At 34.7% G+C, this 26,804-nt stretch overlaps 1 protein-coding gene and 1 pseudogene across 20 annotated transcripts in view; both read left to right on the top strand.

Annotated features, from left to right (window-relative positions):
- The window catches only part of RAPGEF2 (Rap guanine nucleotide exchange factor 2), a 214,743-nt gene that overhangs the window by 137,592 nt on the left and 50,347 nt on the right, over window positions 1-26,804 (top strand). For 8 of the 20 annotated variants that reach the window (XM_088792558.1, XM_088792554.1, XM_088792557.1 and 5 more), the window contains one exon: window positions 18,293-18,376. The exons of the other annotated variants lie outside the window; for them this stretch is intronic. In XM_088792558.1, the coding sequence (XP_088648684.1) occupies window positions 18,293-18,376 (84 nt within the window). The remainder of the gene's footprint in view (window positions 1-18,292; window positions 18,377-26,804) is intronic. 20 annotated transcript variants of the gene reach the window in all.
- On the top strand, window positions 5,862-6,365 carry LOC148755281 (oligosaccharyltransferase complex subunit OSTC pseudogene; annotated as a pseudogene).

Raw genomic sequence — 26,804 nt, 5'->3', positions numbered from 1 at the left:
TTATAATGACAAATACATTTCCTGAGATGAAATAAACATGTCTCTTGGGGAGGTCTTCCACTGTGCCAGCTAGCAGAGAGGCCAGAGAGGATGCAATATCCTACTGTTTCATTCAAGGACAAGGTCATCTTGCCTTGGATGTGGGCCAAGAAGCCCTGGCAAAAAATAATAGATTTTCTTACCCTGTTAGAAGTAAAGAAATATGCTTTAGAAACTTTCTAGTGCATTGTATACATTATTTATACGCATAAGATTGCGAAAAGCTCTATCTCAATGTAGGACATATTGAAGAAATATTCTTTTAGTCAAAAGAAGTATGCTTCCCATTCTAAATATTATTTAGTAATGAGTATGTTAAAATAGAACTATATAAAAACAAAATCAATTTAGATTAGTGGGAAAAGAATGATCAACTTTAAAGAAAGAAGAGTGCGCAAAATGCATCATTAGAAGCTCAATTATTTCTTCTCCTTTAGCTGTTTAACCATAGTAAGAACACTAATCACAGTTTTTCTCTCATTTAAAATATAATATTTTGTATGTTTGAAATACTGACATTTACTTTGCACCAAAATACGTGCTCTGTAAAGTTGGTCATATAGATATAATTATCCCTGAAATATAACCTGAAACAACGTGAAGTTTCTTTAGTCCTTTTGCTTGGTTTCAGGCCTGAACACACTCTTGAATATTTTATTTCTTTTTTTTTTTTTTTTTAAATTTTTATTGGGGAATATTGGGGAACAGTGTGTTTCTCCAGGGCCCATCAGCTCTAAGTCGTTCTTCAATCTAGTTGTGGAGGGCGCAGCTCAGCTCCAAGTCCAGTGGCCGTTCCTAATCTTTATTTGCTGGGGGCGCAGCCCACCATCCCATGCAGGAATTGAACAGGTGACCTTGTTGTTAAGAGCTTGCACTCTAACCAACTGAGCCATCCACTGCCGCTCCGGAAGCTCAGCAGCAGCTGGTTGTCTTCAATCTAGTTGTGGAGGGTGATGCATCTCACTGGCCATGTGAGAACTGAACCGGCAACCGTGTTGTTCAGGGCTCACGCTCTAACCGACTGAGCCATCTGGCTGCCCCTTAAATATTTTTTGTAGGTACTCTGTTTTGCAGTCCTTCCAGAGTGATGGTCAGTTTTCTTTATTTTTCTGTGCCTAATAATAATCATGTAACAATTATTTTTATTTAAATCCTTAATGAAGTACTTTTTAATGCTTACATTACATTATATGCTTAGCTTAAAAAAGGAATAACTTATTACTGTCATGTCTGTAGCACTCTTTTGTAAACTTTTGAAAGCTTTTCCTATTTAGATCAAATAGCCATTTTATCATTGTCCATATATTCTATTTGTGTTATGATTTATTTATGAGCTTTTGAAAAAAAAAGATTTTAAAAACAAAAGAAAAACAAGAGTCTGGGTGTGCGTAGAGATATACTCATGGGGAGAGAGAGAGAAAAATTCAAAATGTAAGTTTGTAAATGTGTCCCCAAGGTCTTATTTTCTTCACCATTAAGAAGTAGTCTTTATGTCTGAAGACCTGACACATGCTTGTGATTGCTGCCATTTACAGAATCAAGATGCCAGTACCATTAGGACTGCCTTAGGTGTTATGCAGAATGGGCTAAATAGAATAATGCCTATTTTTTTGGAACATGGATAAGGGGCTTGTACAAATTATAAGAGAGCATAAATACACATTTATCCTCTAAAGCACATTAAGGAATGATACATGTATAACAGAGCACACTCAAAAAGCAACAAGTCCCTTTACCAGTATATAGTGCATTACACAGATGGTCCTCATAAACTCTTGGTCCCTCATCTGCCTTTCCTGTTGGTATATACTCTGGGTGGTGAATGCACAATGTGATATATAGATGACGTATTACAGAACTGTACACCTGAAACCTATCTAATTATGCTAACTATTGTCACCCCAATAAACTTTAATTAGAAAAGAAACATCCTTGCCACATAGAACTAGTCAGTTGTCAACCTCCGCCATTTTCATATTAATTGAACCTCTAGCATAGGCCTTGTATGTTAGTTAGATTGTATTCTCTCTCACATACAGAGGGTGCCAAAAAAATGTATACACATTTTAAGAAAGGGAAAAAAGTGTTGATTGTAATACTCAATACATACCAATAACAAAAGATGAATACAAGTCACATTTGACTTATGCAATTACAAGAGGTGCTCAAAGTGGTTACCATCAGCGTCCAGACACTCCTGATTACTGTGAACTACTGCTTGAACATAGATAACAGCTCTTAAAATGTGTATGCATTTTTTTTGGCACCCCCAGTATATGTATATATGTACAGACATATACATATATAGTCTGTATATAATATGTAATGATCTTATTTAGTTGCTTAATCTGTGATATATGATATCTGCATAGTTTATCAGTCAACACCTAATCTGTTTTTATGTGTGTGCATTAAGTCACTATATAAATATTCCCCACACTCTTCAAATCTCCATTCCTTATCCATACACCAGATTTCCTTTTATGACTTATATCGCATGTTCATTATAAAGGCTGTTCTTAGAGACATCTTAGGCAAGGATTAACCTTACATTTGTTGGTTGATAAAGTGACAGTCTGAAAAACACCTTTAAATTATTAAGGTACGTATTCTTCTTAAGTGAATTCTAGAGAAATACATTGTTGTTTATAATATTGACTTGGCTTGATTATAAAATGAAATATACTTCTCTCTCCCCCCATATATGCATGCATTTTGTGCATAGTGTGTGTGTTTGTGTAAATATTATTAATCTATAATATTATTTCTAATGTAGGACAAGCTAGAACTTAACATTCTGCCTAGCTTACTTTGTTGGTAAAGGCTGATTTTCAGGAATAAATACCCAATCTTTTGTGATAAATTGTGTTTTATTTTCTTACTGCTCTATATTAGAGATCTTAAAAATATGGCTTATAATGGGGGCAGCTCATTATGGGTTATTTCCAAAAGGTCAATATTTCACTAATTTTAAGTGCTAGTACCTAATTTCACACCTTTCATAATAAAAGAAAACAATGAAACCTGGCTGTAAAAAAAATGTAGAACTGTAATCTTTTGATTGCCTCCATTTTCCGAGAACAAAAGAATGGGTTCAACCAGACATTTTTGCTCTTTGGAGTATTTTTGATATTTGAAAGTACTTTAAAAAAAAATTTTTTTTTTTCTCAGTAATCAAGAAATGTGAGTATTGCAGCATATAGTTTTTCTGGGTTTTATGGAACTGAGAAGTTTATAGTACCTTTAATTTTAATGAAAAAGAAGATTGCTTAAAGTTGTCAATAAGGATTTAGGATTCTTTACTCACTGGGCCTGTAGTTGGTTGGGGGAGGGGGGGAAGGTTGACAGAAGTTGAGTGATGAGTGCAACTTACACCCCAGAATTCTAATGATTGAGAATATGAAGGATGAAATTAACTTTTTCTTTATGGCTAATTAATCTTATAGTTATTTGTTTCCTATTAAAAGTATAATTTTCTTCACTTTACATAGCAATTAGAAATATGAATGTGTTTTATAATACATTTATGTTATATTAATGTATGAGACTTCCTAGTTCTCGTTGAAATTCATTCCATTTGCAGAAACAGTAGAATGTCAAAAACAGGCTTCTTTAAGGATAACGTTTACCTAAATATAAAAATAATTTAAGACTATTTTATTTAGGAGAGATACCTTTTGAATAGTTAAACTAATTTTCAGTGCTTGCTTTGTTTTGAGTTATAGTTATTTAGGTGGCAGTTTGGTCTGTGGCTTGTCGGTGTTACTAGTTTTGTGCATAATTTATTATTTAAAAATGCTTAATTGTATGTTCGTTGAACAAAAAAATAGAAAAACAGATGAAGACAAGGACAGAAAAAGAATCATAATTTTACCACTTCGCTAAAACTGCTGGTACATGGCCTTTTACTGTATAAATTTGTTTATATTATATCTTAGTGTAAAATCTGGTAATGATATTTGTTCTAGATTTTGCTCCCCAAAATAAATGTAGAAGATACATTTAAGAACACTGGCTTGAGACACATTGTAGCTATTATGAAGCTTCTATTATAAGCTGCTTACTTTATATTAATAAAGTTTACCATATATTATAATATATATTAATGTATAACAACATATATAATGTTTTACATTTTGAGGCAAAAGTTATTTACTACGAGCTTCTTCAGCTAGTGGAATTCCATCCTAAATGTGGGAGAGGAAGAATGACGCGTGATTTTAGTAAAGCTTGCAGTAGTCATACCTTTGTGCTTTTCTTGAAGTTGATGCAAATCTTCTGCAAAGTCACTATTAACATGGCAAAAGAAAAAGAGGTGAACTTTCAAATAGCTTAGCTTAAGAAAATATAAACACCTGTGACAACATTCTTATCCTCTTGCCTTTTTATCGTATGTCATATATTTTATCACTGAAATCTTTTAATTATGTTCAAACTTTTAGTTCGGCTTATTCCCAGATTTCTTTACCCTTCATTATCCTATTTTCTTATTGCCCCCTGAAAAAAATTAACAACCTGATAGAAATAAGATTTAAAGAATGTCTGTTGACGAACAGTCATCACAAAAACTGACAGACAGTAATGATATTAAATGAAAAGTTCAGTTTGCACTAGAAAAAGAGATATGGAAAACTCAAATGTCTCAGTTTTTTCCTCAGAGCAAGTCTACTTAAGCTCTATTTTTGAATAGAAGAGACTATAAACTGTCGTTTTTATTTAATAAAAGTGGATTCAGTGTTAGCTGAATAATATATGAAAATAAATTGAGTACTTAATTAAATTTGTGGTTAGTTAGAAAAGAAGTAAATCTATATTGATATTAAAAGCATACAGATTAAAAGTACATTTTTACATAAGAACACTATTGACTAATGCAGCAGTGTTCTCAAATTATTGTAAAAAAAGAACCATACATGGGGGTTAAAAAAAATACAAAATGTTATTTACGTAACTGTTGTGTTTTTTCATCTGAGAAGTTACCTTTTATTTTGTTTTGAAATTATGTGTTCTGCTTATTTGCCTTCTGAGAAGAGAAAATTAAAAATGAAACAATATATCATGAATGTTTTCTTGTGGGTTTTATTCAGACTTCTATAAAAGAGATTTCAAAATATGGTTTGAAAATACTGCATCTTGTTGGAGTAGCATATATTTACATGCTAGGTGAACAGTATGGACAAAAAATACATAGGTATACATAGGCAGGAATGTCAATTGTAATTTGAGTAGTTCACAAAGAAGGAAATACGATTTGAACTGTGCCACAAAAAGGGTAGGAGATAAGTAAGATGTGAAGAGAAAAAGGAAATGGGAGCAAGTTTCACAGAACAGAATGAGCGAAAGCATTGAATCAAAAGTGTTCATGTAAATCAAGGAACCGTGAGTAGATCAGCTGGGGAGAGGTGGAGCGGCAGCTGGAGGAATGCAGGTTGATGAGAGAGAAGCCTTTGAATGTCAGGTCAAAGAGTTTTGGCCTAATACTGTGGATTCGTATAATAATTAGGGAGTTATTAATGGTAGAATATAGTGAAAAAGAAGTGTGATTGGCCAGGGTACTACTGTGGGATTATAATGTTCATAAGATAGATTTCTGAAGTACAGGCTTCATTTTAGGTCTTCATTGAGGATAGCTAAAAGTCACACCATCTCTATTGATCTGGACATAGCTGACTGAATCACTTCTCACTGCTAAGTTTATTATGTGAGCAGGTGGGAAGGATCAAGAATTCTCTGGGGTTATTTTCCTTAAAATTTTGATTGTATGGATTTTAATGAAAATGTCGGTTCGGCTGCAGGCTGAGGGCTGCCCTGACACAACCAACATGGAGACTTTGTACCGAGTCCCATTCTTGGTGCTTGAATGCTCCAACCTGATGCTGAAGAAGCCGCCCTGGGTGCACACACCCTCAGCTGTGATGGGGTATGCTCTCATGGTGGTGTCTTACTTCCTCATCACCGGAGGAATAATTTATGATGTCAATGGTGAACCTCCAAGTGTTGGTGCTATGACTGATGAACATGGGCTTTCTTTGCCTACAGAGTACATGGACAGTATATTATGGAAGGACTCGCATCCAGCTTCCTGTTTACAATGGAAGGTTCAGGTTTCATAACCTTAGACCCATTCCATGCACCAAGCATTCCAAAACTCAATAGATTTCTTCTTCTATTCATTGGATTCATCTGTGTGCTATTGAATTTTTTCCATGGCTAGAGTATTCATGAGAGTGAAACTGTTGGGCTGGCTCTCTGATGGGTTAGAGTGCCTTTTGAGAAGAAATCCATGGATACTGGATTTGTTCCTGTTGGCTGTACCAATCCTCTGATATGAAATACGGAATAGAATGAAAAGCAGTAGAAATAAGCATCAAATAGAAAACATGGGAAACATACTCAAGCTCAGCTAGAATATCTTCTTGATATAAAAGAGACAAGTTTATCACAGTATGTTTTCCTGCTGACCTACACGGACGTACCGATGATGATAAGGGGCATTTTCTTCTCAGTTTTTCATTTCTTAAAGAAAATATACTCCATTTCTACAACTATACTATCGAATAGAGTGATTAGTTTTTTTACAACCCCCTGAACATTTGGAGAAGATGTCATTTCAGACTTTCAGAAATGAATGTAAAAATCAGGAAGCAAGACCCCATCAGCTGAGAACTCTGGACAGCTGTTCAGCTTTATCTATGGTGCTCTACCCTTAACAGTGTGTGATGGTACTGTTTCTTGAACAATAAGGTGTAAGGAGCAAAAATAAATAATTTCCTAATTTAAAAACTACCATTTTTTTCACTGAATTTAAGACACGATTGATTGATTCATCTTACTTTAAATGATCCCTTATTTTCTTTTCATTGATTGTAAGATGGATCCTAATTTCAAAAATGTTAAAATAAAAAAGAAATTGTGGATCTTAGAAGCAATGAAATGTAGTATTAGCCACAGTAGTGTAATTTTGTGTTTAATACAACATTTGTATATTACAATAATAATAGTGTGCAAATACTTATGGAAGTAGATACACTATTAATCTTGCCAGTTTTCCTTAGCACAGAATCCCTTGTTTGAGGAAAATGTGTTTTGTATTTGATCTTGGTTATTTGAATGTGAATGAGACTGTGCCTCTGTCTTAGAGTTGCTCACAGAACAGTAGCAGGAGAGAGACATGCTCACAGGTACACTGTTACGTGTGGGGTCTAATAGAGGAATGTTCAAGGGTCAGGTGGGGCTCACCAGATGGATATAGGTGACATAGAGAATAAGGGCATTTCAGAGATGGATCTGGGAGGTTTTAAACAACATATCGAAGTCATCCTGAAGAACTAGAAGACAGGGTTTAAAAATGCCCAGGGTCGAATAGAGTTGAAGATGTCCTGCTCCCATATTGGTTTCAGTACTGCACTGCTGTAATTTATGTGATGCTATTTTCCTACCCCCAAAGGAACTGAAAACTGAAACACAATGAAATAACTACCTAGGTATCCACAGAAACTCTTAGAACTTAGCGGTGTGTGGGAGTGTGGGGGAGGGGGTAGATCTCACTAGGAAACTACTCCTAGTAACCTATCTGTAAAAATAACCCGATTTAGGCAGCTGTCAACCCTAGACTGCCACGGCAATTCCTGTGCCAATGCTTCTCCTTCCAAATAAACTAACTTCTTAAAAAAAAAAAAAAAAAAAAAAAAAAGATAATAATAATAACCTGATTTAAGGAAATAGTTTATACATTTGATAATAAAAACTAATCTGACCAGGTGTAACCTTTTTGAAGAAAGTTACTTAAATAGAAGGGATTAGTAAAAGTGATAGCCTAGTGGTCAGAGGAGGGAGGGCTCCAGAACAGGAACTTGGATTTGTACACTACCTTCCTATGTTCTAGGCACTATTCTAAACTCTTGTCAGATATTATCTCATTTAATTCTCACAATATAAGTATATTGTCCTCTTTTTACACATAAAGAAATCAAGACAGAGAGAGGTAAAGTAACTTTCCCAAAGTCACATAGCTAATGCATGTTAGAGCCAGGGGCAGTCTTTTCGTTTACATGCAAACACACACACACGCACACGCACATGCACACACACACGCACACACATGCACACACGCACACACACACACACACATTCACACGCACACACATGCGCACATGCACATCTGTTTTTGGAAGCTGCATGAAGTACCCTAAACTTTGTTCCTAGTACATTGTTGCAAGAATGGACCAATTCCTTGTTTTCTGTGTGTCCCATGGATTGTAATTCTCATCAGAAAGACTGAGAACAGGTCATTCCTCCTCCCACATTCAGAAGTGATTTTCTTTAGTATAAGTTTCAAAGGGATTTCATATGTGTGATATAGCAACTGCCATCTCTATCCTAAAATGTAGAGCATCTTTACCTTGACCTTGAATGAAATAAAAACGATATATTTTATTGCCTTTTAAGCTCGACCAGAATTGCAAGAATACAATTTTGTATTGCATAATTACTCTTTAGAGGGTGGCCGGTTAGCTCAGTTAGTTAGAGCTCAGTGCTCTTAACAACAAGCTTGCCGGTTCCATCCCCACGTGGGCCACTGTGAGCTGTGCCCTCCACAACTGGATCGAAACAGCTACTTGACTTGGAGTTGATAGGTCCTGGCAAAACACACTCACATAAAAGTTTTAAAAAAAATTAGTCTTTAACCCTTTGCATGAAAGTTTTCTCTTGTTAATTTAACCTTCTATGGGAAAGTCGCCATGTTTATCTGAGCTTTCCCATCTGTGTGGTTCTCCAGAGGTCTTTCACATTACCCTGTTTTTAGACTTGACTGTAGAAAAGAATCTTGTTTTTGACTTATTGTTTGGGTGCTATGATTGCTCTCTTAATTTGATTCCAGTCAGATAACTAATTTATAAGGAGCTAATTTTAGCATATAGCCAGATGAAAGAGTTTTCTCAGCCCGGCAGACTTAGCAACGTTGTCTTAGCCATTTAAATACAGGAAAATGAATAATAATGAGGCCCATCTTTCTTACAGTGTCTTTAACTTTCATTGTTATAATACATATTCTTGGGACTGTGGAATATAATTATACCTTTTAGAAAGCTGTATTAAAATATACTTTAACCTGGCCTCAACAGAGTGACCTGAAATTCAGTGATTATGGTCCTCCTTGCATTAAGAACAGGCTTTTCTTGGCAGTGCTAATGGCCCTAGGTTCCGTCTCCATTCTCTGTAAGGAGGATGATTGGCAAGGCGTTGTAGTAGAGAGGATTAGAGAACATCGGTCAAGACATGTGTATCAAGTACTGGCTTTGTTAGCCGTGGGAGTATACATTACTTCTTTTCTCTATTTTGTTTCCTCCTTTAAGTGTTATCCACAGGTGCTGTGGTAAAAGATATTGCTTTCCATTGGTTGTAATCAAGTTCATGAGTGGCTTTGAAGTGTTACCCTGAACCTGAGAGCAAACTGAATGCATACTGAAATGTCATGGTGTAGCGAAACTCACTTATTAACAGTGCTCATTGCATATCATCTTCAGGCGTGCTAATAGGGCTACTTAAAGCAAAATCTTCTTTATTTCATCTGTGAACCTTTCCCCATAGTAATAAAAGGAACTATTTCAACTAGGTTTTCTTTATAGTAAACAATGAAACACTTCATGTACAAAGACCTTGCTTTGAATCCTTGTTCTGATGTTGACTAGCTGTGCAACTGTGAGGCGAGTCATTTAACTTCTTGAAGTTTCTGTTTTCTCACTTCAAGATGGAGATTATGATTACAATACTGATCTCCCTCACAACGTTCTTTTGATCATTATTAGTGGTTACAGTAATAGTTACAATTATTTTAAGTGCTATCAGTCTATCTATCTGCCATGTTTCCCTGAAAATAAGACCTAGCCAGACAATCAGTTGCATCTTTTGGAGCAAAAATTAATATAAGACCTGGTCTTATTTTAATATAAGACTGGGTATAATATAATATAATACAATACAATACAATACAATACAATGCAATATAATATAATACCGGGTATAATATAGTATAATACTGGATCTTATATTAATTTTTGCTCCAAAAGATGCATGAGAGCTGATGGTCCGGCTACGTCTTATGTTGGGGGCTACGCGGTATCTATCATTTATCTATCTATCTAATTTTCTTTAATCATCAAAACAGCACTAAGAGTGAAGTAAGATTCTCCCAGTTTTACAGATTAAAAACTTGAGGTTTAAATAGGAAAATATAAAAAGAGTTAATGTTTTCAGAATCTTTTTGCAAGTTCTAAAGCCTATGGAAATGTCAGTCATCAATGTTAGATTATAGTGCTCTAGAGTCTCTGTGTGCGGATTGGAATCCTAGATCTTCTTTGTAGCCCTGTGACATTAAGCATATTACTTAAATATTCATTTTTCCTAGTCTATAAGCTGCTGTACACAATGCATGCTTCATAGGTTGTTTGTAAGGATTACATATGTGACACATTGCCTGGTACACTGTGGCATCCATGATTTCGATTTCCACTTTTCCAGCTAGAAAAACTTCCCTTTTCCTGGTTTTTAAATGGGCTATTGACAATGGTTCAGAGATTTATTTTTCTGTACCTAATTTTGAATTCATAGAACATGATTCTCTGTTGGACATCTTAGGTCAGTTATGATTTTCTTTAAGATCCTTCATTAAGAACTTTTTACAAATTGGTACTGGTTTCCAAAATAGCTTATAAAAAATCATAGTTGCTATGAGAAATTCCTGTTAAATTTTCCCTAAGTACTTTAAAAATTTCCCCCACTTATTAAGTGATTTTATGCAAGTAGAGCTGCTTAGTAAGACCTGTCTTTGTAGTCATTTCGTGTGTGTGTGTGTGTGTGTGTGTGTGTGTGTGTGTCTGTGTGTTTGCAAGGAGGTATTTTTAGATAGTTTAGCTGAACAGCAATCTGACGTCTTTAGAGGAGACATCAGTTCATTATGTGGATACAAATTCTATGCTTTCAGCTTTTATACACCAAGTCTTAATTTAAATCTGTTCTTCTTGCCTTTTCTAACGAAAGACACTATCATGGTATGTATTCTATTTTTTCCTAAGGCTGGCCTTTCTAGTTAACCTTTGCTTAGAGAAATGATCAAGGTAGAAATACCTTTATTTGCTCACAACTTTAAATATAGATTATAGAAGCATGGAATTTTGGGTCATATTTAAATATGCCATTATGCATTATGCTACACAGTGTTTTTCTATTGCAGTGTGATTCAGGGGAATTAAAATAGTCATGGGGTTCATAAATGCTGCTTTCTTTTAGGTAGAACAATTTAAAGGCCGGAATGTAGGAGCTTTATAGCTTTTAACTGTACATATTGCTTTATCGGTCAAAAAATGCCTTTTGCTTTGTGAAAGGTAATGCAATGCTGAGCGTGTAAGAGGGACATGGTTACTTGCTTTCCTGTTGCTCTAAACACAGTGCTGTGTACTAAGTTACAATAATATTTTCGTTTATCTGGTTCTTTTTACCTCTTAAAAATCTGGGGAAATAAGCTCTTGCAGCTTTAGCAAATTAATGTTAGTTGTTTGTGACACTTGTTCTCACAAAAGGGTGCCTTTGGTTAATAATAAACATAGAACATACATGTGTTGTTCTAATTTTACTAGAGCTCATTTTGGGAAACTATTTATATAGAAGTTCAAATGATTTTAAAATTCAATTTCAAACATTTGTTCTTTATTCATTTTCTAAAATTCAAAATATCTACTTCATATCAAAATGTCAAAGTTTGAGTGAAAACTTTTGTTATTCATTCTCATGTGTTATAATATCTGCATGGGTGAAGCATCCAGGATTTAAAGCTTGGTTTTTAATTTTTAATTCAGTTATTTGATAATATGTGAACCAATGGGATTTTAGTCATATTTGAATTATTGCAGTGGAAATCCTGATATTTTACCTTATTTTGTAAACATAGGACATTATCATAGAGAGATGAATTACTTAACCTAAATACAGACATGATATTGAAGTCAGATTAATGATAGGCATCTCTCTGAAGATACGGACATCTTTCTTCAAAAAAAAAAAGCAATAAGTAGTGTGTGTGTGTGTGTGTGTGTGTGTGTGTGTGTGTAAGGGTGAGACAAAACACTTTGTAGCGTGAAAAACAAAGAAGAAATCCTAAAGGTTTGTTTAAAAAAAACCTTTCTTGTTCTTAAAAATTAGTGGTGTTATGTAACCATTTAAGAATTTAGCTGAAGCCTGATATTAAGTGACTCAGATTCCTAGCTTCTTAATGATGCTTCTTTACAGTGAAATTCAAGCAGTTGCCAGATTCTTAAGCCATGAATTCATTCTCTCCTTGCAAAATTTGCATGCAATAAAAATTGAGAATCTGTGCCAAAAGAGGTGTTAGCACTGAAATTCTTATATGCTAAGTGTAACATATTTTATGTTAGGCTGTTCCTCCGTGAAATCATCTACAGTTCTTTTGAAGAAAAGTGACCAACTTCAGGCTGAAGTTTCTTTACCAAAAAGTGGCATAAGTACTCCTCAGTCTAGCTTTCTTGGCGGCTCCTTACCTCCTATAGTGCCTCCACCTGAATAGCCATTGTTCTTTCACAATTGTTTTCCCCAAATCAACTGAGAAAGACGCATACCTTCTTCTAACACCGTGATGTACTAATCATATCAACTAACTAAACAGGCTACCACATAGGCCAAGTGTTTTCTTGTCTCACCACTGACTTAAAGGGAGACATATACAAGCTTCTTCTTGCACCCATAACACAGAGGAACCCTTCAGGAATTGTGAAATTGAACACTTCAAGAATTTTTCCGAAGGTACCTGGTAATTCTAACCACCTCGGGGAGAATACAGTGGGAAATATTAAGGATGTAGTTAATCTTTGCTTCCCACCTCTCTCTCTCTCTCTCTCTCTCTCTCTCTCTCTCTCTCTCTCTCTCTCTCTCTCTCTCACACACACACACACACACACACACACACACACACACACAGCCAGTCATTTGCACTGAAATAAGTGAAGCAGTGTCCTCATAGGAATTTATAGTGCCTGGCTTCTCAGGTGTTTATTTGAACTGACGTCCCCTTTCCTGATTTAAAGCTAATTACATCTGATTTTTTTGGTTCCATTCACTTAAAATATATCATATATTAGAACCATCATTAACTGAGATATATGGAATATATAAATCTTGGCAGTTATGTAATTTATCACCTTTCCCCTCCTTTCACTTTGTAAGTCCATTATTCACTTTGGAATTAAAGATGTCTTAATTTACTGTCTCTGCATTGACCAGAGATTATTTTCTACCTCCATTACTTTTCATTTTTATTCTCCAGTTTTCCATAATTGGAATACATCTCTTATTCCCTAGTTTTCCACAGTTGGGAGAATACATTAGAATAAGGTCTTGTTCAGTCATATATGAAGATATGACATAAGTAGTTTAATCTGAAGGTATTTAATTTGTCAGCACCAGAGAATAACAGATGTCAGACTATGACTTTCAAGGCAAGAAGACACACAGAAGAAATCAGAGGTTATGTCTGATTTTCTTGATGTGTTTTGTTATTGGTGTCTTGGTTACTATTTAGTTTTTCTTGAGTCTAATCTTTAAGTGACTTCTATGAATTAAGATGTATGTGTAAAAGGAAGGAGAATTTTATCTTCAGGATTGTAAAAGGGAGGAGATTTTTATCTCAGGTGGTTTCTTAATCCTATAAAATTGAAAGCAATGAAGAACAGACTTTATTTACCCAAGACACATTAAGTCAAATGACAAATGTCTTACCTGAACTGGTGTTAGGTTTATATGTTTGGAGGAGGCAGTGCCTACTTCTCACATTCTTTGAAAGAGTCTATGAGCAAAATTCTAGATGTTTAAGCAACTTTATTTTAAACTTTACTGTAAAATATAAATGAATTCCTATTTTACATTTCTGTGGGCCTAGGTTGTTGTTTTTTTCTTTCTGTCTTGTATGTACCTAACATTTTTAAGGGCTTAACTTAAAAAGGAGAGAAAACTTGAGACCTTTTATCTCTTGTTATCCCATCTGTTTATTGATCTCAAGAATCCCGACACCATCACAGTGTGGTTAAAAATATCCTCTTCCTTATAATTATTTTGATCATCATTTATTATTATCTTTGTACATATTAACATGTAAGCACTTAATGAGCAGGTGACAAGTTTTACAAAGTTTGCCCCTCACACCAAACACTCATTGGTTAATTATAATAAAATTCAAGACTGTATATTTAACTGCCCACTAAATATCTTGATGTGGGTGTTGTCACCTCAGATTTGTCATGGCTAACATATAACTCCTGAATGTTCTCGCAACCACCACCAAAAACATAAAACCTGACCAACCAACCAACCCGGCAGGCAACACATTCTTATGGTTCTCCAATTTTTCTTGTCTCACCATCATCGGCATTACCATCTATTTCGATCTTGAAGCCCAAAACCTACAAGTTCTCTTCAGGTTGCCCAAAATGCCGTATTCTTCAGAAAGTCTTATTTGTTCTACGCTACTCATCATGAATTCTTGCTCTTCTCCCATCTCCATTGTATTTACCCTTGTCCAGCCTGCCATCATCTACTCACTTGGACTGTTCCAGTTGATTCCTAGAGTTCCCTTTATTTCCAATCGTGCCCTTCTCCACAACATTCTTCACACAGCAGCCTGACTTGTCTTACAAAATGTGACTAGGACCTTGTCATTTCTGTGCTTTTAAAACTCTTCCGTAACTCTCTATTGCACGTGGAATAAAATCTACACTCCCCACAAATCTATACGTGAACTAACTCAGGCCTTTTCTTCTTACCTCACTTTGTACTACTCTTATTTTAATCCACTCCACCTCAGCTGCCTTTTGTTCATGTAACAAACTAAGCTATGGAGTCTTTCTTCTAGTTGTTTCTTTTGCTGGAATTCAGTCTCCTGTGATCTTAATCTGGCTCCTTGACTCTCAGATCTCAGGTACAGGAAGGTGTCCTGGCTAGCCAGTCCAAAGTAGCCACGCAGGCATTTCTGTTGCACCAGATTAGTTTAATTCTCTGCCAAGCATTTATTATTGTTTTTGTTTTTGTTCATGCTTTTACTGCTGATTTATTATGTCTCCCCCCACTGAAATGTAAGCCTCACTAGAGTAGGGTCCTCATTTGTTAGATTCAGCACTCTACCTGGAATGTCTAGGATATATTAAACACGACAAAACCATTTAATAAATATTTATTGAACGGGTGAGAGATGAAGCAATAGAAAGTTTTAAAAATAAAGATATAAGCTAATGTCATTAAGTTCCAGTGAAATCCAAGTTTCCCTTTTAGTATATTTGGTTTTTTCAGAGTACTTGTTTTAAAGATTAATGCTACAATTTACACTGCAGAAAGTTTGGAAATTATTCAAATTAAGTTTTTTCTATTACCTAAAGATGAAATCTGGATTCTAGTTTTAGCAGTACCATAGCTAGTTCACCTTTCCAGACATATGTGTAAGTTCTCACAACTGCGAAATGAGGAGATTATGCTAAATGAATTCCTAAAAATCCTTGTAGGTTCTCATTGTACTTTTTTATGTTAAAACTTGCATTTGCATATGCTTTTTATTACTAGCTTTCTTGAACATTTATCCTCCATTCTTACCGTTATTATCTATGAGGTGGGTAGGATGGACCTTATTATGTCTATTCTACACTGGTGAGGAAATTGAGCTACAAGACAGTCACATGATTTTCTTGAGCACACAGCTTGGACCTAGCCATGTACTCTTTCTATAATTTCATATTATAGTCTGTACCTAATAATAATCTATAGTTAGGAACTTGGTCAAAATAAGTATTCATTTTGTTAGGCTATTTAATAAATTACCACTCTGTAATAATATATTTTTATAATCTGACCCCTTGTTCCCCAGAATTTTCTTAGGCACCCACAAAACTTACAGGAGGCCAAAACTAAGTTACTAAAGTATTGTAGCAATCAGTGACAGATAACTAATCACCTTTATGGTACATTATGTAGACAGAATTTTTATCTTTTGAAAAAGTTAAGCAGTTGATTACAGAGACCCCTCTAAGTATCATCAGATTGGGTTTTGAAAATCCATTTTGAAGTTTGTTTGTTGTAGTCTAAATGACACACCTCATTCCATCCTAACTTGTTTTCCCACTTCCATTCTAACCCCTTACAATCCATCCTTCCTCCCTATTGCCTCTGACAGAATGATCTTATAAAAAGTAACTGGATATTAAAAAAAATAAAAGTAACTGGATATCGTTAATTGCCTGCTTAAAAAGCCCAGCAGCTTCCCATTGCATTTAAAAGCCTACTTTTTAGTAGAATTAGTTACTACTACTCTGACTTCATTTGTATAACTCTTCCCGTCTCACTCTCTACCCTCCAGTCACCTTGAACTTTCTGTTTCTTGAGCATTCCTAGATTCTTCCCACTTTAAGTCCTTTACCCTTGATGTTCCTTCCATCTGTAAAGCTCTTCCCCAGGTCTTTGGCTGTATCCTTTGTGTTTATTCATCTCTCATATCATATGTCATTTTCTCCGAGCACCCTTCGCAGGTCACCCAATCTAAAATAGCTTCCCCGTTCCCAGCTATCACTGTCCATTCATTACATTACCTCCCCCATTTTAGTATTGGTTAGAGTACTTAATGAACCCAAAAGTATTTTATTAGTTTATTGCTACTTATCTCTTCTTTCCCCTTTTACCTTCATGTCCTTCCTGCCTCCAGATTGTAAATTCCAGGAAGCCAGGGCTTCGACAATCCCAATCATTGCCATATAACTCGCTCCTATAAAAATGCCTGGTTCGTTGCAGTTAAGTCAGTAAATACTTGTTAAATAATTAAGTAGGTGAATGAATCTTACAATTCTGAGAAGAAGTCAAACACTCTTCTTCTTCTTCTTCCAGGCTCCTCTGTTGGAATCTATACAGATGGGAATAGAACATTTTTGAGTCCAGAAGTTTTTTCCTTAACTTTTTGTCCTGATTTCTAGGAAATCGAAACTAAATACATTGCTTCACTATAGTTACTGTTAGCCTAGGTTTAGTATATTTTTATCCCTTTTCTTCTATTCATTGTCTTTTCATTTTATTCTGGCAATCCTACCTGTGATATTGCTGGTAGAAAGGGTCAACTGTAGAATTGGGAAAGGAGAGGGCATAGGGCTCAGACAGTCCTCGTTCAGTTTCCCTCAGACTTATCCTCAACTCTAAACTAAGGTTAATAGTTCAATGATTTGTGTATTTATTAAGTACTGACTATATTTTAGGGACTTTGCTTGAAGCAAGGGAAAAAATAATGAAAAAGGCTGTGACAAGAAGCATTCTAGGTATCACAGGAACAGCTTACAAGAACTAACCTGTAGGAGGAGAGTTCAGAGAATTAGCCATCCCAGGGGTGAGAGTGTTCTTCTAGGAGAAGGGATCAATGAAGACCCAAGAGAGAGATACAGAGTGTGACATTTTAAATAACCATGAATAGCTCTATGTATCTAGTACAGAGAATGAGGGGCAGAGAGAGGTGTGAAAAGATCGAAAGGGGTAGATAGTGGGTGCGGTGGTTAGGAGTGTGTAAACGTTTTCTTGAGGGTAGAGAGTCCGCTAAAAAGATTTTTTGCAAGGAATTGACATGATCAGATGTGCACTGTTCTATCATCTTATAAAAGTTTACTCTGGCTGCAACATGGAGAAGAGATTGAAAGGGAAATAGATTCTTGCAGAAGCAAGACAATGGTAGTGCAGCAGTATACAAATGAAGTGGGATAATAGTCGCAAATCCCCTATCAAAGCGTTCTCACACATAGTGGGAGCTTGGTTAATTTTATAAATCCTTGTTTTTGCTGAAGATGAACTGAACAACTTCTAGGTTATGGAAGTTAAAATGTTTATCTAAAGACTCAAGTTATTACTCTGTGTGTATGTGTGTGTGTGTGGTGTGTATGCACGCACACGTACACACACTATATGACACCACAGATTATATTAAACCAGTCATAAGATTCCCTAGGTGTCTCTTCATTAATGCTATTCTATTTCCCTGATTTAAACTTATGATAATAAACGAATATGCGTACACATATACTCTTAACAGAAACGTTCAGAGAAACTAGTTGATGTCTGAGGAAAGTAAAAGGTTAATAGAGTAATAGAGTAGTAAATGTTGGTGTTAATTGAGGAAGAGTGTGCTTTCTAAGAGAGTGGCTCAATTGATTATGTAAATACATCTTTTCAGATGACTGAGAAGGTCATGAAACATGCTGGAGCACTGACAGAAGTGAGGGTATTAGGAAGGAGTCTCCTGGAGTCTCCTTATGAGGTAATGTGTGTTTGACTGTGTCTTAGTAATTCAAACTATTCGTTTGATGATACAGTGTCTAAGGTTCACCAGTCTAACCCTCCACCCCCCAAAAAAGAAAAGATGAAGGAAAAAGTAAAATTCATGAGACCTCTTGCAATTTATGCAGTCTATTTTTTCTTACGGCTCCGGACAGTAAGTAATGCACAGCAAGTGTTCAGTTCAGTTAGTTCTTCCACAGTGTGCTCCAGACAGAGCAAAAGTGAGGAAGTTATCTGGTGTGCCAGGGCTGACACATAAAGCCCTTGAAAATAAGTAAACATTACTTTAAGTGTCTTATTATTGAAGTCCTTGGAAATAAATGCTAAAATGAATATCTTTATCATTGAACTAAAAGGAAAAACTGATAAACTACACACATAAAATTAACACCTATTATTTTTGTTAGTAACTTAAGAGGGCTAACACATAATTATATTTGATTTGAAGATTATTATGTGGCTAAGTTGTGATACTCATCACAAGAAAAGTAGAAGTTGTGGTAGTGTTTTAATGAAATCTAGAAATGAACCATTAGAGGTAGGGTCAGAGATGTCATTTAAAATCCAGGTAGTTTCTTGTGTGTGTGTGTGAGAGAGATATGTGAGGAATGGGGTGGGATTTTCAGTAAATAAGTCATGCAGCCAGTGTGCCCATGAATGATAACTTCGAATAGACACAGCTCCCCAGTTGAGTCACTACCTGTGGGTACATCCGTCAAGACAAAGTACGATGTCCTTGTTAGTTTGACAGTCTCTTGGTACACATCATAATAAGCATCTTTTTCTATTTAAGTTATGTGGAATGACTCGTAAATATTTATTTTTTAAAAACGTAATATATATTCACATTTTAAAAATTTAGAAAAATGTTTTAAATTCATGATGCATTCATTATGAGTGCTCAAAACCCTCCAGTGGCTTCCCATCTCACTCAGAATAAAACCCCAAATCGTGACCACAGCTTTCCTATATGATTTCACTATAGCATAGCTCTATCCTAATTCTCTCTGGTCTTCTCAGAGCCTATTTCCCCTGTGTGATCTGCGGGGTTCAGCCATTCACTCCATTAAGGTCTTTACGCAGATGTTACCATAGCAGTGAAACCATCCACCATCTATATCCCGTATCCTAGTTTATTAATTTCCCAACTACTTAGCTCTATGTGACATATTATTATTTGTTTGGTACCCTCCCCTTTTTCCTAGAACCACACACAATTCTAGGATAGAAAGTCTATAGAATCACGGATTTTTGAGTATATCCAAGCTTCTTCCTAGAGAAATAAAGTTTCATTAATTTCCGTTTTTCAAAATAGCATGAATTTCAATAGAAGTATTTTTTCTCAAGCAATGAGTCTATTCAATGAATTTTTGAGTATTCAAAATCAATTGATTAAGTTAGGTGGCTTCTAGACTTAATTTTCCATTTAACCTATTAAGCAGTACTTTTCAAGAACAAATAATTATTTGGAAGCCTTATATTCCCATCATATAATATTTGTGTCTTCAAATTTGAGTATATATTAGTGCTGTCAACTCATAGGGCACTGAACAACTCCAAATGTATTTTATACTGGTCTTTGGTTTGTGTAGTACTGTGATACTTAGTTGGTTTTATTTTTAAGTTGTGTAAATAGCGCAAGAATTTTTCATAAAATGTTTAGTAGTTATATTCCTTTGGCTTAGTGATATACTAGACTTACCTCAATTTTACACAAAGATAAATATAAATATAACACATTTTACAAATATATGAAATGTAATATATATATTTATATATAAAATGTGTATTATATGTATAAGATGTGAGTGTGTTTGTATCTAGTTAAAATGGTGTGATTAGAACTATCCCTTTAGGAAATAAGTGGGAGTATAGAAAATAATTTTCTCATCTCAATATCAGTATCATATCTTAGATCTTCCCTGACTATCCAGTCACTCTCTACCATATGTCTCTTTTAATCTTTGCTGAATGCAGTTCTTACAACGATTTGACAATTTTCTTCCTTACCCTTTTATTATTATTTGTCTCTTACTCACAAGTTGTAACATCCGTGAGAGCAGGGAGTTTATCTTACCGCTATATTTAGAAAACCTGGAGTAGTGCCTGGCATACTGGCATTAAGTAGGTTTTGAATAAATGTGTCTAACTGAATAAGCAAGGGAGCTCTAATGCTTCTTGTATTCAAATTGCATGCAATACCATGAGGTCAGGATGTTATCAGAGCCCTCCCTACTTCCTCCCTAAGGAATTCAGAATTTCATTGTGGAAGATATTTCACAAATAGGTCACAAAAATTATTATAATATTTGTATGAATTAAGATAGCGCTAGCTGTTGTACCAAGCCAAACAAAACTGTACATAATCGTTCAAACATAATAGAAGTTTACTTCTCTTTTGCGGAAAATCCAAAGGAAGAACTCTTGATTACTTTTTAGTGGACAGTTCCCTTCTGAGCAGTGATTCAGGGATCCAGGCCCCTCCACTTTGTGGCTCAGTTGTCTAACTTTTAATGCAAAGCTTCTGTTGTCTTCATACAGAGACTCTCTTGATGCAAGGAGAAAAATAATGATGGGTCTTGTGGAAGATTTTTATAAGGTGTAGAAATGGCATACATCACTTCTGTGTGTTCATACTCCAAAGACTTAATTATATTGGCACATATGTAACTGTAAGGGAAGTTGGGAAACGTAGTCCAGCTGTGTTCCCTGGAAGAAGAAGACATTGGTTAATAGTTAGCCAGTCTTGGCCATTTTATGGTATTTTATTGTATAGACACCTAAGTACATTTGTATTTGGATGTCAGGTAGCTTTTATAATTTTTAGAGTTAAAATTTACTTGTGGATTAATGTTTTTAATTCTGTGTGAGGCTTTCTCCCAAACCAACTGTTTATTTTTGTTCAAAAAGAAGGCAGCTTAGGGTCCTCCATAGATCCCATAGCAATCATTTTTCCTTGACTTTTAAACACTTATTTCCGTAACTCCATATTCCCTTGAGCATTTGTACGGCTGGGATAACTAAGCACAGTCCCTTTGGAGCTCATCAAAGTTGTTGTCTAGTGGGTCATAGAAGCTGTCTTCTGGTATACCAGCAACTGCCCTCCCCCTCCAGGGATTGCTACATCCTTACCTTAGTACCAATCATACTTGGTCTTGGAAAACAAGAGACGGAGAACTCAATTTTTATTAGCTGTAGAAGATTATTTGTATTACTATATAGATAATCACAAATCTTGCTAAAATATACATTTATTGGGTTGGTTTTTGCATTAGAAAATGCAGCTATGGTTATGTTAGTGTGAAGTTTCTTTAAGATGTGTACTGTTTAAATAAGAGAGAAGACGAGTGCAGAGATTGGGTTAGAATGTAGCCCATATATGTTTATACATAGATGTTTACAAGTGTTAATCATATCTTCTTGTTGGATTGATCCCTTTATCATTACGTCATACTCTTGTCTCTTGTTGCAGTCTTTGTTTTAAAGCCTATTTTGTCTAAGTATTGCTACCCCAACTTTCTTTTTATTTCTGTTTGCGTGGAATATCTTTCTTCATCCCCAGAAGAGAATTTTTAAATTACCTGACTCAGTGCCAACAGTTACCATGTATTTTATTAAAAATTTCTTGGACTGAATGATCTAGAAATTATTTGGAATCCCTTGGAGAAATGTGTGCTTTTCAGATCAGTGGTTATTGATGGTTGCAAATAAATTGAAAAAGGAAAAGGGGATTATATGTTGTGTATGTGTTTAGGGTAAGGTGGAATGGCTGTCATTTGAAAAACATCATAAAATTGTGTTTCTTAACAGGCAATAGGACATTGCATTTGGCCATATGTACATGAAAATTAACAAACTACCTCAGTATTTCTGTGGAAAATTATACAATTTGTTTTCTTTTAAGTCCCAAATAAACATTTTCATTTTGAAAAAATACAACTATCTTTCAGATGACAAACTTTCAATGGTCTGATACTAATTATAGAACATCTCTCACTATGCCAGCTGTCTTCTTTAAGGTGATAAAATTAGTTGGTTAGCTTATATTATAACTAACTGTATATATGTGTGCATAATTTTTTTTCTGCTTGTCAAATGTTAGAGAAATTATATATCAGGCAAGGTTTTGTTTCTGCCAAAATTAACTAGCAGAAAAGGAGTTGATTCCATCCTTTATATTTTGAGGTTCTCTCAATGTATTTTACCTTTAAAAAAAATAACACACACACACACAAGAAAGTACTCTTCATTAAGGAACACAAAGCAGAAATGACCTCAAGCAATGCTAGCTTGGAATGTTTATTGGGTCATCTGGTGAAACTGGTATAAAGAGGTTAAAGAAGTTTTATGGTTTGCACAGATTTAATAATGATTTTGAGACCTGGATATGTGGTCTCAAAATTTCAAGTACAGGATATCACCATAACTTTTCAAAGATTAATTTATAAAGTAAATAGTAAATGATTTTGTATGTAAAGAACCTGCAAGACAAGTGAAAAATCAACTTTACTAATGCAGTACATCACATGTAATTCAAAACAGTGAATTATAATTTAAATTAGTATTTTTATACGATTTTGAAATGTTATAAGCAACTATATTAATAAATTGACATAAGCAACCATTTGACCATTTCATCAATATCCATGAGAGTTTTTAAATCACCTAATAAATTAATAAATACATTACAGATTAATGCTCACGTGTGTGTGCTTCAGAGCCAGACCTCTAGGAGTGGAATCTGTCTCCGCCACTTTTTCACTATATGGTCTTGGTGCAAATCACTTAACTTTTCTGTGTCTTAGTTTCCTCCTATCCAAAACGTTCATAATAATACCTACTTCATAAGATTATTGTAATAATTAAAGGAGCTAATATGTTTCCATGTGCTTAGAATAGGGCCTGGCACATAGTTACTCGTAGACAGGTGATCTTATTGCCTTCTCTTTGAGAAAAATGGGGCATAGCCTTACATTTTGGAATATATGGTGTTTAAATCAGATCATACACTTTCTCATCAAACTGAAGGATTCCACTTTTGTCTTTTGCAGTGAAGGTCATGTGGGTTTCCTTTTATTCAGTGCTTTCTTTCAACATCCAATAGAAGGCTTTCTAAAAGTTTTTGCTTGAAACATCAATCGGATGACTGACAGCCTTTCAGTCAATTTACTGGTTTTGATTGTTCATTTTCCTCAACAGGCGTCTTAGGTACCTAATTGCATTTGTATTCAAATTTCCCTAATTCAAAAATGTAGGAATTTTTAAATAGATGATAATTTGCCCAACTATATATAGCCAATGAAGCTTATGCTTTATTTATGTGTTACTGATTCTAAAAAAACATGAGGGTGACCTTTCTGCCCTGGGGAGAAGGCTAGGTCACTGCCACATTTCAGTGGCTAATTCTAACACACAAAATTTTATATTTGGACAGAAAGCCATGTGTAATATTCATTCATCTATATAGGCTCTATCAATATCAAGTTCTCTCTGTTACAGATCTCTGTAAAACATTATTTTAATGTTAAGAAGTAGCAAGGAATTTTTGAAAGAAAGCATAACCACATTTGTACTTGCCCCCCTGCACAGTGGTGTTTCTGTTCAGACTGTCCTTAGAAGCAGTGTGCCCAGGGTGGCAAGAATAAAGTTTTGTTGTTAAACCACACCTAGTTGGCAGCATGTATCTAGGCCAAATACATGACTGTTTTGGAGGTTTTTGCAGTCAAATGTAAGACTGCACCCACAGAAGCACAGACCATCATTTTGAGAGAATTCTCAGCTATGGAAATTTAGAAGTTTACAAGAGAGAGTAATTGCACTATAAGCATATCATGACAATGCGGCTATTATTTTGCAAAATGTAGTGTAGTATTCTAAGCAGTGAGCCCCTCCATATATGAATGTATGATTTATTTAAAATGTAAAATATAAACTTTTGGGGGGAGGTATATATAAATGACCTGCTATATTTGTAGTATTAGGTATGATAGTGTCAAAATTAAGTTAGTTTCTTTTTCATTGAATTTGAAAAATATCTGACCTAAAATGATAGAGGACCTTGACTGGAAAAATGACAGAAGGAATGAAAAAAGAAGAGAGAGGCATCTGTAAGGTAGATTCTGCAGGTCGCGCGATTATTTCGTTTAATCATTATATTATGTTACATTCATTTTGCAGAAGAAACTAAAGTACTAAGAAATTAATTAACTTGCTCAAGTTTGCTTGACTAAGGAGGAAGTTGACCTGAAGATAACTCCATGTATGTCTAAAATGAACCTGGTAGAAAGCTGGGGGAATGTTAAATTCTCACAAATTGTTAGTTTTTGGCAGATTTCTCTAGTAGATACGTGTGTAAAGCAAACTTTTGTGGAACCATTCCTGTAAAGCTTCGTCATGTCAACATTTAAAAATGTCTACATGAATTTTAATGAGAAATATTATTAGATTTATAGTTTATTAAATTACCTCAAAACACTTTTGGGAAAACTGTTTCTTGCCTTCATATGTATTTATGAACAAAAGAAATTGTATACTGTGCAAAAAGCTTTCTCTTTGCTTTGTGGAATACTGATGGATGAAGTACTCGAGGACGAGTATTGGATCTAAAGCATATTCTAAAGGGGCATAAGGGAAACATAAATTCTGATGCATAATATTTAGGACTCCAAATGTTTATATTTTTCTGGTGTTCTTAAAGAAATATGACTTAAAGAAATAAAAGTTGACCATATTATAAAGTGGTCTTTAAAATGAGATACTAAATAATAAAATAATATTCCTGCCTTTTCAAACTTTAGGTAGAAACAGCTCAGAGTGTCACAGCTGGAACTAGTAGTATCTGCAAAGATCAATAGTAAAATTAAAACGGTATATGTGTGTATGTGTATGTGTACACGCAGAGAGAAAGGAAAGAGGAATTTTCTTTTAAAACACAACTTGAGTTCTAAAGTGGGTAAGGGAATAGTTATCTGGAGCTGGATGACTTTGGCCACTAAAGCCCTTTCTGGGAGTAACTCACTCTCTGGTATCCAGTCTTACGAGTAGATTCCAGCTACAGCAATTCTAGAGCTGGAAAGGACCCGTGTCACAGAGTCTGGCATGTGATAATATATAGTTAACACTTCTATAGAGATTCTGTGTGTCAGGCCCTACTCTAAGTGCTTTAGGCTCAGTCATTCATTTATTCCTCACAACACAAGTTTCAATAAATGACGAATGAATGGAAAATATAAGAGACTGTATTTTCACTAACACCTCAGAGAAAAATAGGAAATATGTCCTGTAATACACCAACTTTTTCTTGCAGAGCTTTATAAAGTGAGCATAAAGATTACTCACTTAACTCCAGTGATGGTATGGAGAAAACAGTATTAATTTGGGTAAATTCTTAGTTTTTAGTCACAAAGCGTGATATTTAATTTACCTTAAGGTAGTGTGAATCAAAATAAACTGCCAGGAACGGTTGGATAGATTCCAACAATCACCCCAAACCTTGTGTGTTCTGTTGTAACTATTTATTGAAACAAAGTGATTAAAAGATAAATTGGGGAAATTTTCAGTTAAATAAATTTCAACTGATGGTGGCAGCATTTTTTGTGTGTTTTTTTTGTTTGTTTGTTTTCTTTAATTATTGCATTTCTCAGCACTATGATAGTAATGCATTGTGAAACATGAAACTATTACATTTCCATTACATGTCCAGTAATATACTGACTCTTCCTCATAGAGCTTGAAAACATGAACATAACGAAGTCTTTTGGGGGGAAGAAGGGTAGCCACCCTAGTCTCTATTACATTATCACCACTTTGAGGAATTTTACCAGTTCAACAAAGTATTCACTCAGTGTCAGAAACTTCAAGGCATTCACTCTCATTGCATTTATGTTCAAAATAGAGTTCATTTATTAGCTAGTAACTTTATAAATGCCAATCATTAGATTAACTAATAAATAAAAGATTATCAAATGCCTGTTTATATATGAGACTTAAGTCTTTAGTGTAGTACTTCATGTTTAAAGCTAATTGTTGTAGCATCCCTGTTTCTCCCCCAAAAAACAAAATATCATGCAATTAATACCTAGATTTAACAAAATTATGATTGATTTTAAGTTTATGCCTACTTTATGCATTTAAGAATCTGATTTAGATATTACCCTTATTGTTTGTTATGTAGTTAGTAGTGTTTATGGTTAAACTGTGATTCAGTCATTTGCCTAACTGTAGTTTATTACAATTATGATTCACAAGTACTGTATTTTTAGGAATATAGGTTGCTTTATCAGGAAAAATCTGAAAAGTAACATTCATATAATCAAATATTAAAATAAAAAATGTGTAAATGATAAGAAAAATATAAGTGATTTCTTTTGCTGTGAAATATTGATGTTCAAGATCAAAATGAATAAACT

This window comes from Rhinolophus sinicus, chromosome 15, assembly GCF_057876585.1.
Source record: "Rhinolophus sinicus isolate RSI-liver-muscle chromosome 15, RSI-T2T, whole genome shotgun sequence".
Classification (NCBI taxonomy): Eukaryota; Metazoa; Chordata; class Mammalia; order Chiroptera; family Rhinolophidae; genus Rhinolophus; species Rhinolophus sinicus.
This window is presented reverse-complemented; position numbering and strand designations above follow the sequence as displayed.